The 13,035-nt window shown below is 40.7% G+C and overlaps 2 protein-coding genes across 3 annotated transcripts in view; one reads left to right on the forward strand and one right to left on the reverse strand.

Moving 5' to 3' along the window:
- Nucleotides 1-1,046: 1,046 nt before the first annotated feature.
- LOC104931575 (skin secretory protein xP2) lies at nt 1,047-10,968 on the forward strand. Of its 2 annotated transcripts, none has more exons than XM_010746605.3 (4): nt 1,047-1,420; nt 4,565-6,073; nt 7,971-8,033; nt 8,244-10,968. In XM_010746605.3, the coding sequence occupies exons 1-3, from the start codon at nt 1,333-1,335 to the stop codon at nt 8,027-8,029; spliced, it is 1,656 nt and encodes a 551-aa protein (XP_010744907.2). In that variant the 5' UTR covers nt 1,047-1,332; the 3' UTR covers nt 8,030-8,033; nt 8,244-10,968. The 2 variants fall into 2 exon arrangements, with proteins under 2 accessions (XP_010744907.2, XP_010744908.2); XM_010746606.3 differs by having other exon boundaries at nt 7,974-8,033.
- The window catches only part of LOC104931574 (2-iminobutanoate/2-iminopropanoate deaminase), a 3,842-nt gene continuing 1,278 nt past the window's right edge, over nt 10,472-13,035 (reverse strand). Inside the window, exons 3-6 of the mRNA XM_010746604.3 lie at nt 12,941-12,995; nt 12,758-12,826; nt 11,065-11,120; nt 10,472-10,978 (exon numbers count right to left, since the gene is read on the reverse strand). Of these exons, the coding sequence (XP_010744906.1) occupies nt 10,919-10,978; nt 11,065-11,120; nt 12,758-12,826; nt 12,941-12,995 (240 nt within the window). The 3' untranslated portion in view covers nt 10,472-10,918. The remainder of the gene's footprint in view (nt 10,979-11,064; nt 11,121-12,757; nt 12,827-12,940; nt 12,996-13,035) is intronic.

Here is a 13,035-nt window from a genome sequence, read left to right on the forward strand (position 1 = left end):
GTAACAAATGATTTACCCCGTGTGGGATCAAGTCAAGCATGTGACGTTAAATAAACGTTTAATACCTGTCTTAAAGAGGAGTCCTTATATCAAAATCTAGTTTTAACACCATTATTACTTGAGTTTAAATTACAGCTACATGATGTATAAAGTATTTCTACACTGTTAGTAGGCTAGAAAGTATTTTGACCCTAATGCCCTCCCATCTATATGTTGTTTTCTTCAGGAAACAGAGCCACAATTGGCAAAGTTCCTGAAAGGGTAAAGATAAATGTGACTAATGTGACTATATAACACATTTAAATCAATATAGCCTTAAAATAAAATACAGACATATGCATGAATCGCTAAAGAATCCTAATTCAAAGTTTAAAGACATATTTTACATATCTATTGATAAACCACATTTTCCATGCTTCAAGACATGGTTGTGCAACCAACCAAAAGCACATTTTATTCAGGTCACAAAATAAAAAATACTTCACGCAAGAAAGAGAAGAACCACAATTATTCAAAATCCACCATAACTTATGTGAGAGGTGAACTATTGTTCATGTTTCTATAGATTGTTTATGTTGAGACAGTTATTACGGACTCCACAACTTATTCTTTTAGTATTTTAATTCTATTTATTTAAATGCATAGTTTTATTGTTGAATGTTGTTAATTCTCTCAGGCTGTAGTGTTCATTTAAGCAGTAAGTTGTAAGTAGTAACAGGGAAACGCGCTGCACTGTCTAACTTATACATTGTTATGAACCAAATGAGAAGAAAAGACACAAACATTCAAAATCCACTTCAACTTACCTCAGGGTTAGGCATGGCAGCAGTACGTTTCTGTAGAAAAGTAACCAAACTTATCACATAAACGTAGAGCAGTGCAATATGTGTGTGGAACAGAAGTATTATACATATATTTTATTCTGGCACATGATGTGCTACCCTAAACATTGCCACCAGGAGGTGGATCTCTTCCAGAAGCACACTCCCATAAAGGGGAGGAAACTCACGTCAAGCACATGTTTGCCTCCTCCTCCTATATCAATAGTATGTCTGTGAGCTGGGGGCAGTTTGAGAACATTCAGCAGTAGTGACTGCACTGCTTAGCTGCATTTTCACAACAGATCTGGGGCAAGGGTGCAGCAGGCCATGCCTAAATACACAAAGAGACTAGGGGAGATAATGGTGCCCAGCTACTCTTAGGAACTGAAGAGCTATAGCTGTCCATGATTTCACTGCCAGACAGTCTCTGTCCTTGCTAACAGAGAGCAGTGTGGAGTTGTCTTTGCTTCTATTATAATCTTTTTTTAATCATCTTAACTTTTTTTCAAACATGGGGTGCTCCTCATCCAGTGCACAGACTATTGATCAAGAGAAGAAACCAGGTACAAAACCAGAGGAAAGCAATGGAGACGCAGTGGGTAAGTAGTGATCACCGGTGTAGAATGTAAATGTTTAAGCATGTCATTTATCTTTGTGTCTTTTAATCTGGTGAGCATGAAATACGATCTATGCATTTTCTCTGTGTGTTCAGTAGCTCCAAGTTACTTCCTTTGAGTCAGGTCTGGCTGAGGGGGGTGTGTGACTGCTGTTCTGGTACACTGTGTGCTTTCTCACTCTCCTTTGCTGCACAGCATACTACAGTGCTTCATGGAGAGAATTATTTATGTTCACTCACATTCCTCTGAAGTGGTTTGTATTTATTTTTATACTAAAGAAAAAAAAGGCACTTTCTGCACACACTTTTTACTCCTGTGTTGACTTATTGAAAGTTTCAGTCACAAGGACTTTTCTCAAGTAACTATTGGGGGGAAATAATGGGAGAGTTGTTCTGTACACAGAGACCAAGAAATGTTTCTAATCATCGTGGTTATTTTTAGACATCCATCTCCAGTTTGACGTCCATTGAAAGTGTGCTGACAAGAACTGTAAACTGCATTGCATGACTTATTGATGAAATAAGACCTGAGAGAGAGAGCTCACTTATATGATCCTGTCTAATTCTTGACCTCTTTCCATAAAAGTAATTAAGCATTTACATGTAGATGAGCCTAAGTTGGTATAAATTAGATACTCAGTAGCACTGACAGTAGCACTCTGCGAAAGCCAGCTCTCCCAGCTGTCTATCTGCAGCCTGAAGCAAGAGTTGCAACCCAACCTGTTTTCTGCCACTCTGAACTAGTCTGATTTTTAACTTTAGGCATTTCTCACACATGCAAAAGAGTGTCTCTCCTGCTAAATCAATGTGACGTGATCCAAAGATAGTAGACATCTTCTTTATGCTTTAAAAGTTAGTATGCAAAGGTCCCCTCTCCCCCAAAAAAGTAAGTAGATTGTTATCTGTGTGTGCATGATAAGGGGTGTTTGAAATCCAGGAATTTCAAGCTCACACAATGAATACAGGATTGCAGAGGAGAAAGGGGGGGGGGCTCAGAGAGATTGATAGCCTTTTGAAAAGAACCCAAATGTTTTCAGGCTATCCAGAAATTCCTCTGCATGGGGCAGCGAGGCTGGGCTGTGAAACAGTTTAACACCTAAACATGTAGTAGTGCTCTGTAGTGCCTTGGTTTGTTTGGCTTTCTATATGGACTCTATGTTCAAGCCGGTGCAGACGCCCACTTAGAGGCCTGACACAGACCATGATTGTCTGTTTATGGCTTCAACCTACTGGCACATGTATATGTCATGCCAGGCACGTCTGTATGAACACTATGTTCTCACTGCGTCTCCCCACATACACATGACATAACTGTTACTGCCCTTGTTACACAGTGTTCCTTTGTGCATATGACATGTTAATACTTTGATTTGAATAAATAACAAAGGATGCAGCTATTAGTCTCTAAAGGAAGAAAGTAAATAACCAAAGAAAAGTGTAGTTGGCATAATTTGTCTGTATTCATATACGTACAGCATTTCCATCTTCCACTATGTCATTGTGTGATGTTTGTTTGTGGGCATTGTCTCTCCAGCCAAACAGCCAGCTTTGGTCACCTGGAGAAGCCTGGGTCCTTTTTCCAAGCTCTTACATCACCCCAACAAGAAAACCAAGTTATTGTGCTCTTAGCTTCTCTAAATGTGGCAGGAGGTTTAAATCATACAGTGTGCAGTCTGTCTAACAAACCAGCTGTATGCCATCCAAGCCACCACTGGTCCCATCCCCTGCCCGGGCCCCCGTTGTCTGTCCTCCTCCCTCCCCCTCTGTGCTCTTTGCCAGCCATGGCACTGTTTTGACTGGGATCTCTGTCATCCCTGGCTGCTAAATCATGTTGACACACGAGTCATCCATGCCTGGAGAGGCTGTCTCTGTCTCGACCCAAACACATATTCACACTTTTTAACAGCGGTTCTGGGCTACTGCGCAGACAACAGCTTTGTATTCTCTGTGATAGTCAGTGTGAGACGTTAATGCTCATAGAAGTGGAGGCTGATGGAGAATACGTTTTTAATCTAGAAGAGGAAATTGTGTAAATCAAAAACCTTATAAAGAGTTAAAAGTTTGGGAAAAGACCTGCCTAAAATCCTCTGCTTTTACAACACTACACTCCTATTATTGGAAATATTTCACTTTACATAAACCACATCTCTGTGTTTTGTGTTCTTCCTCTGGCTCATTTCCACTGGAGTTGCCAGGCCGTCACATTCCCTTCCACCCATCACTCTCGCCTCTTTTTACCACTTCTGACAGACAAATAAAATCAGGAAGCTGCAGTGTCCAAACTATCCATCCGTTCAGCTTCTGGTGTGCCTCATTTGTGTTGTTTTTGCAAAGAAGTAAAGCTGTGAAATACTGGGAAACTCTGATAAACGATACCTTCTGTTAAGACTTCCTGTAACTGAGATGCATGTTGCAGTTCCTGACATTTGAGTTTATGTATCCAGGTCTGCCATTGTTCCTCATACACTGTATTTTTCACCCAAAGGCTGATTTGTTGTTCACACCCTCAGTTGTGAGAGCAGAGGTCAGGGAATGAGAATAAAGGTAGGGTGTCACCCCAGAGGCAAGTGAAAGTCATCGTCACATGTAATTGATTCCCCCTGAGAGTGACTTGCGTGTCCTTGAGGTTTTAGACAAACACCGGCTTCAATTTTTTTTTTCAGCTGCGGAAATGAAAGGATGTTTTCTCTAGCATGCATTCTGTGTGCCTTATTGCCTTATTTCCTATCTCCGGCCTTTCGTGTTGAGTTAAGCTCCTGTTTTGCTACATTCAGGGTTTTGTGTCTTTGGACACAAAAAATCTGGACAATGTGTTATTGATTTTACAGATTTCTTATCTGTAAAATCAATAACACATTGTCCAGATGCACATGTGTTTTATGAGTTTGATCCATTTTATAAAGGTGGTAAGAATGTTGTCATGACAAATGACCATTCAATTCATAGATTATGTCAAGGACCCCCAACTGACAGAGGAAGCTTTTTTGTTTTTCGTTGTCATGTAGTTGCTGTTACAAATTAACAGGGAATCGCTAGTTGAAAGGACTGATGAAGACTGATGAGTGCCACATGCTTGCAAGTCATAAATCCTAATCAATCTTTTCTTTTGTCATCCCTCTATTGACAGTCAGAAACGGTATCATCGCAGAAGATGCACAAACCATCGAGGACCAGATGCAGTTGCCTGTGCAAACTGCCTTACCAGACGATCTTCAACCGGGAGTCGATGATGAGGCGGAAGCCGTGTTGATAGCCCTGGAGGCCCAGGAGGATCTCGGCTCTGGGGAGGACCTCCTGGCTGTTCCACAGGCTGAGCTTCAGCTAGAACTTGTTGCCCCTGCAGAGCCAGCTCCAGAGCCTGCTGCTCCAGAGCCTGCTGCTCCAGAAGGTGCTGCTCCAGCTGAAGCCACCACTGAACCTGAGGCTGCTGTAGAGGTGGTGGAGGCACTAGCCCCTGTAGAGGAAGCCGCGGCTGTAGAAACTGTTGTGGTTGAGGCCGCCCCTGAGCCTGAAGCCATCGTTGAGGCTACAGAGGAGGCTCCTGCTGCTGAATCTGTTGTGGCTGTGCAGGCAGAGGCCCCTGCTGTTGTTGAGGAGGTGGCCCATGTGCCAGCTGAGGCCTCTTCTGAAGCCACTCCTGCTGTTGAACCTGTTGTATTGGAACCAGCAGAGACCCCAGTGGTTGTGGAAGAAGCAGCAGCAGCTGTGGTAGCTGAAGCCCCTGCTGAAGTGGCTACTCCTGTTGACACAGAGGCTCCAACTGACAATGTTGCAGCAATTACTGCCTCTGCAGCAACACATGAATCCTCAGAAACAGGTGAAGCTGCAGCACCAGGTCCAAGTGAGGCTGAAGCCGCAGTAGAAGGTGTAGCACCAAGTGAAGCTGCAGCACCAAGTGAAGCTGCAGCACCATGTGAAGCTGCAGCACCATGTGAAGCTGCAGCACCAAGTGAGGCTGCAATCCCAGGGGAAGGCGTAGTACCAGATGAGGCTGCAACCCCAGGTGAAACTGCAGCACCAAGTGAAACTGCAGCACCAAGTGAAGCTGTAGCACCAAGTGAAGCTGTAGCACCAAGTGAAGCTGCAGCACCAAGTGAAGCTGCAGTCCCAGGAGAAAGCGTAGTACCAGATGAGGCTGCAGCCCCAGGTGAAAGTGTAGTACCAAGCGAGGCTGCACCACCAAGCGAGGCTGCAGCCCAGAGTGAAGGCGTAGTAGCAGATGAGCCATCAGCACCAAGTGAAGCTTCAGCTCCAGTTGTATCCTCACCTGTACCTGTAGAGGCATCGGAGCTTGTAATAGATGCAGCGATTGCTGTAGCAACTATCCCAGAGATGCCTCCATTATCTCCAATTAAGGCCCAAGCTGAGCCTCAGCCTGTTGTTGAAGAGGCAACAGTACCTCCTGTAGCCCCTGCTGAAACTGCTCCACCAGCAGATGCACCCTGCCCTACAGAAGCCACCCCTGCTCCAGCTGCTGCTGAACCGGTCCAGGAGGCCGAGGTTCCCGCATCTACACCAGTGGTTTCAGAAACTTCTTCTGAAGCAGCCCCAGAAGCTCCACCAGCAACTGTGATCTCAGAGTCTGCGACAGACAGTGCATCACCTTCGGCACCGGCCTCTGAGCCCACGCCTGAAGGTATGAAACTCTAACACTTCTATGTTCCCTCTTATCACATCAGTAATTTCAATCAAGAAATAACTGCTTTAGCTTTTTTACAGCAATGATTCACAGATGAATAGATTCCCATGTAGCTATTTAGAGCAGATTTTTATTTGTTTTTTGCATGTGATGGCTGACAAGCCGCACTGTGCTGCTGTCACATTTTCTCAAGAGTAAAATTATTAACAACTAAAGGGTGACAACAATAGGATTCCAGTGGATGATGGCTGCCTTTGTTAAGGAGAGTACTGTATGAGTTTATGAGGTTTTCTGGCTCAGTGGTTTATTCAAATTGTTTCCGGACAAACCTGTTATCAACTTTGACTTCAAGGCATCACAATCATCATTTTAATCTGCTTGATAAGGCATGAACCACAGATTCTGACAGGCTGACCTCCACCCAAAAATTGTCCTCCAGGGTTGCCACTGGCTGAAATAGTTGGGGAATCCATGCAAACGCATTAGGCACTAAGCATGTGCAAACAAGCAGAAAGAGGTGAGAGGGAGAGCGAAAACAGATAAACTCAGTGCACACATGCACATAGATAAGATGATTTTGTTTAAATACAGATAAACCATTAATGGTCCTTCACCTGCCACATAAGCCAATCAATCTTCTGTTAGACATAAGACCAAAGTTAATTTTACTACAAGGTGCTGCCATTGGTAACTAAGCAGGTATCCAACACATATGTGCATAGCTGGCAACACCAAACTCTCAGTAAAACATTCATGTAATAAGCAGTCCTTCACATAGGTTCCTGCCTGTACTCCTGTGATTAGCCAGAGCTGTCAGGATGAACAGGATATTGTTGAGCCACGAGGCTGAACAGATAACACAGTGTGAGAAACAGAAAGCAGCCACACACACTATCCTGTCTTGAGTGTGTCGATTATAGCAGGAGCATGTTGTCAGCACAACAGCTCCAGTCACGCAACTCTCACTCATTGTACTCCATTGTGAACTCACTACAGAATAATCATGTCCTGCTGCTCCGAATTACATAAGACAATGTAAATGCTTTATAAACCGGACTGGATTCTCATCATTATGTAAAAACTGTGGAGTAAAAGCTTTTTAACAACTTTTTTCAGGCCTCATTTTAAAGAGAAACTCAGTCAGTAATCAGGATCAGTCTGAATGACCTTCTCTTTTACACTTTTGCATATGGTTAATTTCATTTGGAGTGTGTTACAGTGATGCTGGTTGTTCACTCAGTACTGAAGCTAATGTTTTTTTAAACACAGCAGCACTGTTCTGCATTATAAAGTCATCCTCTGGTTAAAATCTGTGGGATACCCAAAGTGTACACTGTATACAATTTAAAATAACTACTGAAACAATTTAATGTGTGTTAATTCTCATGTGTGTATTTTTCATATTAACTCATTAAGTGCACATTTCCTTCAGTGGTCAGTTGCCTTATGTGAAGGGCAGAGTTTGTGGTTTTTCCGGACAGCCTGCTCCCCACTCTTGACTCTTAGAGAACATGCTGTACTTTTAGGACGGAGATGCCCCTGCAGGCAGCACATGTAAAATACTGGTCTGGTGTGGAAGACGTATTGCATAACTACTTTATGAGTTTCTCTCTTGAGGCTAAGCATAGTGTGTGCATACATATGTACATGTGTGTGTGTTCAGACACGAGCTAAATCACTAGTAAACCAGTTCAGCAGAACCAGATGTGGTTGAGAAGGAATGTTTGTGCTTCACTTCTCTTCTGTGGTGCATTATGACAGTAGTTAGGTCTGGGTCTTTTGTAAAAGTGAAGTCATACGTCAAACAAGCTCTAAGTGCCCTCAGCGTGAAATAATACAATAAGGCTTGAGTGAAAATGGCATGTATTGATTTTCTTTCTATGTGTGTGTGCAGCAGTGTCTGCAGCTGATGCCTCTCAGGATGCAGAGAGCGAGAAAGCCAAAGAGGATTGAATTGGTAACAGCACAACCACAAACCACACTTTATTCTAATGCAAATACTGCAGGATCAACTCAGTATCCAGTACTACTCATATGAAAGTATAGGCAGTGCCTAAAAACAATTTATTTTGTTAATTATAATTTTGTAACTTGGTGCAAGGAGTAGAGAATATAATGTAATACAGAAACTGTCAAAGATCTCACTGTATTCTTTATCTTTTTTCAGAGAGAAGAGATTCACCAAAATAACAAAGAATCCCAAATCTACCATTCTAAGGCAACTGGAAGAAAAACAAGACAAAGCAACAAACTTCACATTTTCAGTATTGATCAGTGCTCACCAAACTGTACATCAGATACATTAATATGCACGGTGCCTTAATAACATATCATTTAAGGAAAGATCAGGATTTTTCCTACATTTGTAAATATAAACTAAGTTTTTATACTGAGACCTTACGTGCCTGGAGCCACATACTCTACATGCATGCCTATGTGAAGAAAATGCTCTAAAAACACATAGGACAGGTTGGATGAGACAACAGGGTGCAATATCTTGTGAAATCTGTGAACTCTTAATGGCAGTGTGATGAACTAGGGCACAATGTTTGCTAAGGAAATCCTTGGATATTTAAAATAGCTGCTTCTGGGGAATACAAACCAAACACAACTGTGAGTAAAACTATGCATACAGCTTATAGTGACGGAAACACCAAACACGCGCTGGCTAGGTTTACAGTGCCAGCCTAAAATTCAATTTTTATCACTTATATGAGAAGGATTACATTTTCATTGATTGAATTTAAAGTTTTATGAAGTGTAAACTCTGCCATAAATCCACATTTTAGTTTGGTGTTGTTTACACATTATTTAATCACAGCCTTTCTAATAAGGTTGATGTAATTAATAGGAATGACGGTACTAAATGTCAAGTAACAGAGAGTACAGTGTAATACTGATAAGCACTACTGTAAGTCGACTCCATGTTTCCTTAAGCATGCATACAAACGATATCCAAAAGATTAGTAATGACATACTGAATCATTGCCAGGTTGAGGATGCAGATGATCCAGGTACTGATACTGTATGTCATCCACAAAGCCATTTTTATGCAGCTGTACTACAGCTGACAAATGTTCATAATATTCTCTTTCTGAAAATAAAAGTGTTTCCAACTATAGATTTTAAAGCATCATGAGGCCTGGCAACACTGATGTTATATGCATATGGGTTTGGTTTGAGTGCATTAAATACATGTGTAGCACAGTAAGAGATCACCTAGTGAAAATTTTAAATTATCATTAGTTCTGCTGTGTTGTAAAGGTCTTCAAATGATTGTAAATGATTTTCAAATGTGCAACATGTGATGGACGTTGTGGGAACAATTTTTTTTTATGTCTGATATCTTTTTTTCATCTGTTTCTTTCCTGTAATATTCCTTTTCTGAACTTTGTCTCTGATTCTGCTAACCTAGTGTACAGAATAAAGTTTTACTCACTAATGATATGTGCTTTTTTATATGAAATGGAAGTGTGTTTTAGTGTATGGCAGCCACCATGTTTATAATACTCCCAATGCATGTTTAATTCAAACGAGCATTCATGAAAAATGCAAACATACACAGTACAGTGTGCTGCGTGACAGTATGACCTTTAAAAGAGTTGTTTTTCATCATACCGCCTGCAGTCTCATCGCTTTTAAAACAACACATTTACATTCATCTAGATTTGTTCTGGAACAGTTTCAGCTACATATTTATCCACTATACTCCTCTATGACTTACTGTGGTACGCAGAAACTGTGAAAGTAGTCCCTGGCAATTTAAATTGGTAATAACATTATGTGCACACACATGCCCAGGCTCAACCTCATCATTAAAACTAAGTTCATATATTCCCCATGTTTGAGATGATGCAACTCACATATTAGTATACTGTACCATACATATAATGTGGTGTGTAGCCTAATCATCTTAGAAAACAAATGTTTTTAATATTTAGATGGAACAAAATTGTGAGGATATCCAGCCTTCCACAGAATGTGTTAACCTATCCCACTTATACAAACTCAGGACCAGAGGTGAATCTTTTTCAAGAGAAAGAAGACTATTTGTCTTTCTCTGAGGACTATTTCTCTGTTTAATGAGTTAATGAGTTAAGTCAGATAAATTAAATAATATTTGATGAACTCTCTATGCCTATAGTATAAGCCAAAGATCATTGGTTAGACATTCTAACATTGGTTAGAACAGGAATGCTGTAATCTATCATCTAGCAGCATAGTCCATATGTCTTCATGTATTAATGGCTCTCTAGCCTGTACATCCTGTTGGCATCAACACATATCCAGTATATGAAAACCAATCAGGAAGAAAGAAGAAAAACAAGAAACACATATCACCAAGTGATCAATTACATATGCTTTTGTTGATATCAAGGAAACAATCCATTTAAGCAAATTAAAAACATTTATTATTGAGTTTGATTACACGATGAGTGTGGCAAACTGAGAGAGGATACATCGCCATGGGAATGGCTGGCAGTGTAATTCAATAAGTGCCAACAAGCTTAGATACTTAACAGCTATTGTAGGTGAAATATGAGCAGAGGGAATTTAAAATGCCACGTTGTCTCCAAACACGTCTCATCAATGTTAATGAGGGAGGAGAAAGTGCACTGAGCCTGACTGCTGCTAGTCTGCCAGGTGACCCACAACATGATTATGACAGTGCTAAATCACTTAATGCCTTACAAAATATGATAGATCTGTAAATTAAAGTGCTACACAGGAATGATGTTTAGTCAATTTGTGACTAGTCTACAAAACAAGGCACGTCCTGTATGTTTAATATGATTGTGGATTTTCCAGTTGTTGTTGGGTTTTTTTTTAGATATGTACTTGTTAGGAAGCATTAGTCAGAGGGCCTAATACGGCAACTGCTTCGATCTCAACCAGTCCACCCTAGAAAGAGAGAACATACAACACAGATTTCAGTCTAAATCCACCACAGAATCAGTGGAGAAGTGCCAAAGTCATCAGATACTTACTCTAGGAAGAGCTGACACCTGGTAGGCCGCTCTGGCTGGGTAGTTAGTGCTGAAGACTGCAGTAGAGATAGCAGCACAGTCAATGGCATTATGTTACCAACACACATATTTAACCATGTTGATATAAAATTAGACAGACACATGGTGTAACTTTGGTAAAGTTTGACAGCTGTGAACCGTGAGTAATAAACTACAATCTGATACAAACACAAGCCAAACTTAATCTTTTGTTGAGTTGTTGAGCAGTATGTAGTAGTATGTGTTTTGGGGCCACACTTACAGCATCAGTGAGCAGACTGTACATACTGTACATACAGTATTCATTGACTTGCTGCTCAAAACATTAAAGGCACCCGTATTATATAATGATAGGGTAATAAGGAAATATAGTTTAAACTGTGAAGTACCATCCCCTATAGAATTTCATCAATAGAAATAACTGCATTATTGGACACACAATGGACAAGACATCTCTGGGAAATGTAGTGCAACAAAGCCACATCAGCTTACACACACACACACACACACACACACACACACACACACACACACACAGGTGTTTCCACTTATTTTGCTTGATTAGGCCTCTTCACAAGACTGATCAGCCTTAAGTAAAAGGTCTTTCTGGTCCTACCATTAGTGTTGTGGACCTTGTTGGGGGCAGAAGTACCTGCACCTTCATGACGTTTGGTAACATTACAAAAGTCCAGTCCTCCACCCAACTTCAATGTGAGCAGAAATCTAATTAGCCTGAATAAATCAAAACACACGTGATGCTCACTTTGAGGAAGGCATGTGTTCTGATACCTGTTGGTTTAGTTGCATCCATATTTATTGACCTATTTTTAACCACCCACTTGAGTGACTGGATTCAGATTCTGTTATGCCACACCTTACACATACATGGAATACATTATAATTTCTCATTTATCACTTCAAGACCATGAATGATTGCAGGGATGCTCCTGTTATGATTCATTTTGTTGAAACAGAACTACCTCAAATGACGATGTGAAATGAACATGGTGCATGTGGATCACACCAAGAATATTTCTTGTTTCCCATACAGGCTTTGTAATTGAAGTTAGAGGATTTCCTGGTCGTCTGTGGAGCATCAGATGTGGCATGTTGTCTGACATTTAGTGTAAAGTGTAATCCACTGGCAGCAGCAGCTCAGATTTCACTCTGCTTAGTGACTCAGCACACGTCAGCAGTTCTTGTACCAGTGTGATCAGCTGTCAGCTTCTTAACATTTGTTTCATAAGTGTACTTGCTGTGGATTATTGTAGAATATTTACAATATGAAGAGGCAAATTCAAAGTTAATAACAATTATCTCTAGGATGTGCCAAAACAAAAATGAAAAAAAAAGATTGATTGATTTTATTTAAAGGTATTTACAGTGAAGAATTTAACAGTTTAACCAGAGATGAGCACACAAAACAGTAACAAATGAATCATGTGAACTCTGGGTAAGAATGAGGACAATATGTACAGAAGATTTTTGCAGCTTCAAACCAACCAAGTGAAATGTAACATAGTCAGCAACTAGTATGTATGCCGGTTTAATACAGGTTCCCTGGATTGTAGTGACACCTGGTGGCAAAGTCTATATTGCAGTGATGATTTATTTAGTTTTGTTTTTACCATGGCTCATAAAAAACCCTGTTAATAAGTGAATAATTAATACTTACACTGTTTGTAAACATCGTTGACAGAAGTAAAGTCATTCATGTCAGCTAAGAGCACAGTGGTTTTCACAACTGCAGGAAACAATGACAAAATGTGTGTTTAGGTCTGTGATAAAATAATTCTCTTCTATGAGAACATTAAAGTGATCAGTTCAGAATGCCAATAAGACAATAGGGAGTTCTCACCATTCTCATAACCACATCCAGCAGCTTTAAGGATTTCACCCATATTCACAAGAGCCTGTGGGAAAAGAATTTCCAAATGTAGGTGCTCGGTTATA

Source organism: Larimichthys crocea, chromosome XIII (genome assembly GCF_000972845.2).
Source record: "Larimichthys crocea isolate SSNF chromosome XIII, L_crocea_2.0, whole genome shotgun sequence".
In the NCBI taxonomy this organism is placed as follows: Eukaryota; Metazoa; Chordata; class Actinopteri; family Sciaenidae; genus Larimichthys; species Larimichthys crocea.

Excerpts from the sequence above, each read along its gene's own strand:
- LOC104931575 (XM_010746605.3), top strand. The coding sequence starts at position 1,333 with ATGGGGTGCTCCTCATCCAGTGCACAGACTATTGATCAAGAGAAGAAA. Across the intron at positions 1,421-4,564 it reads AAGCAATGGAGACGCAGTGG|TCAGAAACGGTATCATCGCA; the intron begins GTAAGTAGTGAT and ends CTCTATTGACAG. Across the intron at positions 6,074-7,970 it reads CTCTGAGCCCACGCCTGAAG|CAGTGTCTGCAGCTGATGCC; the intron begins GTATGAAACTCT and ends GTGTGTGTGCAG.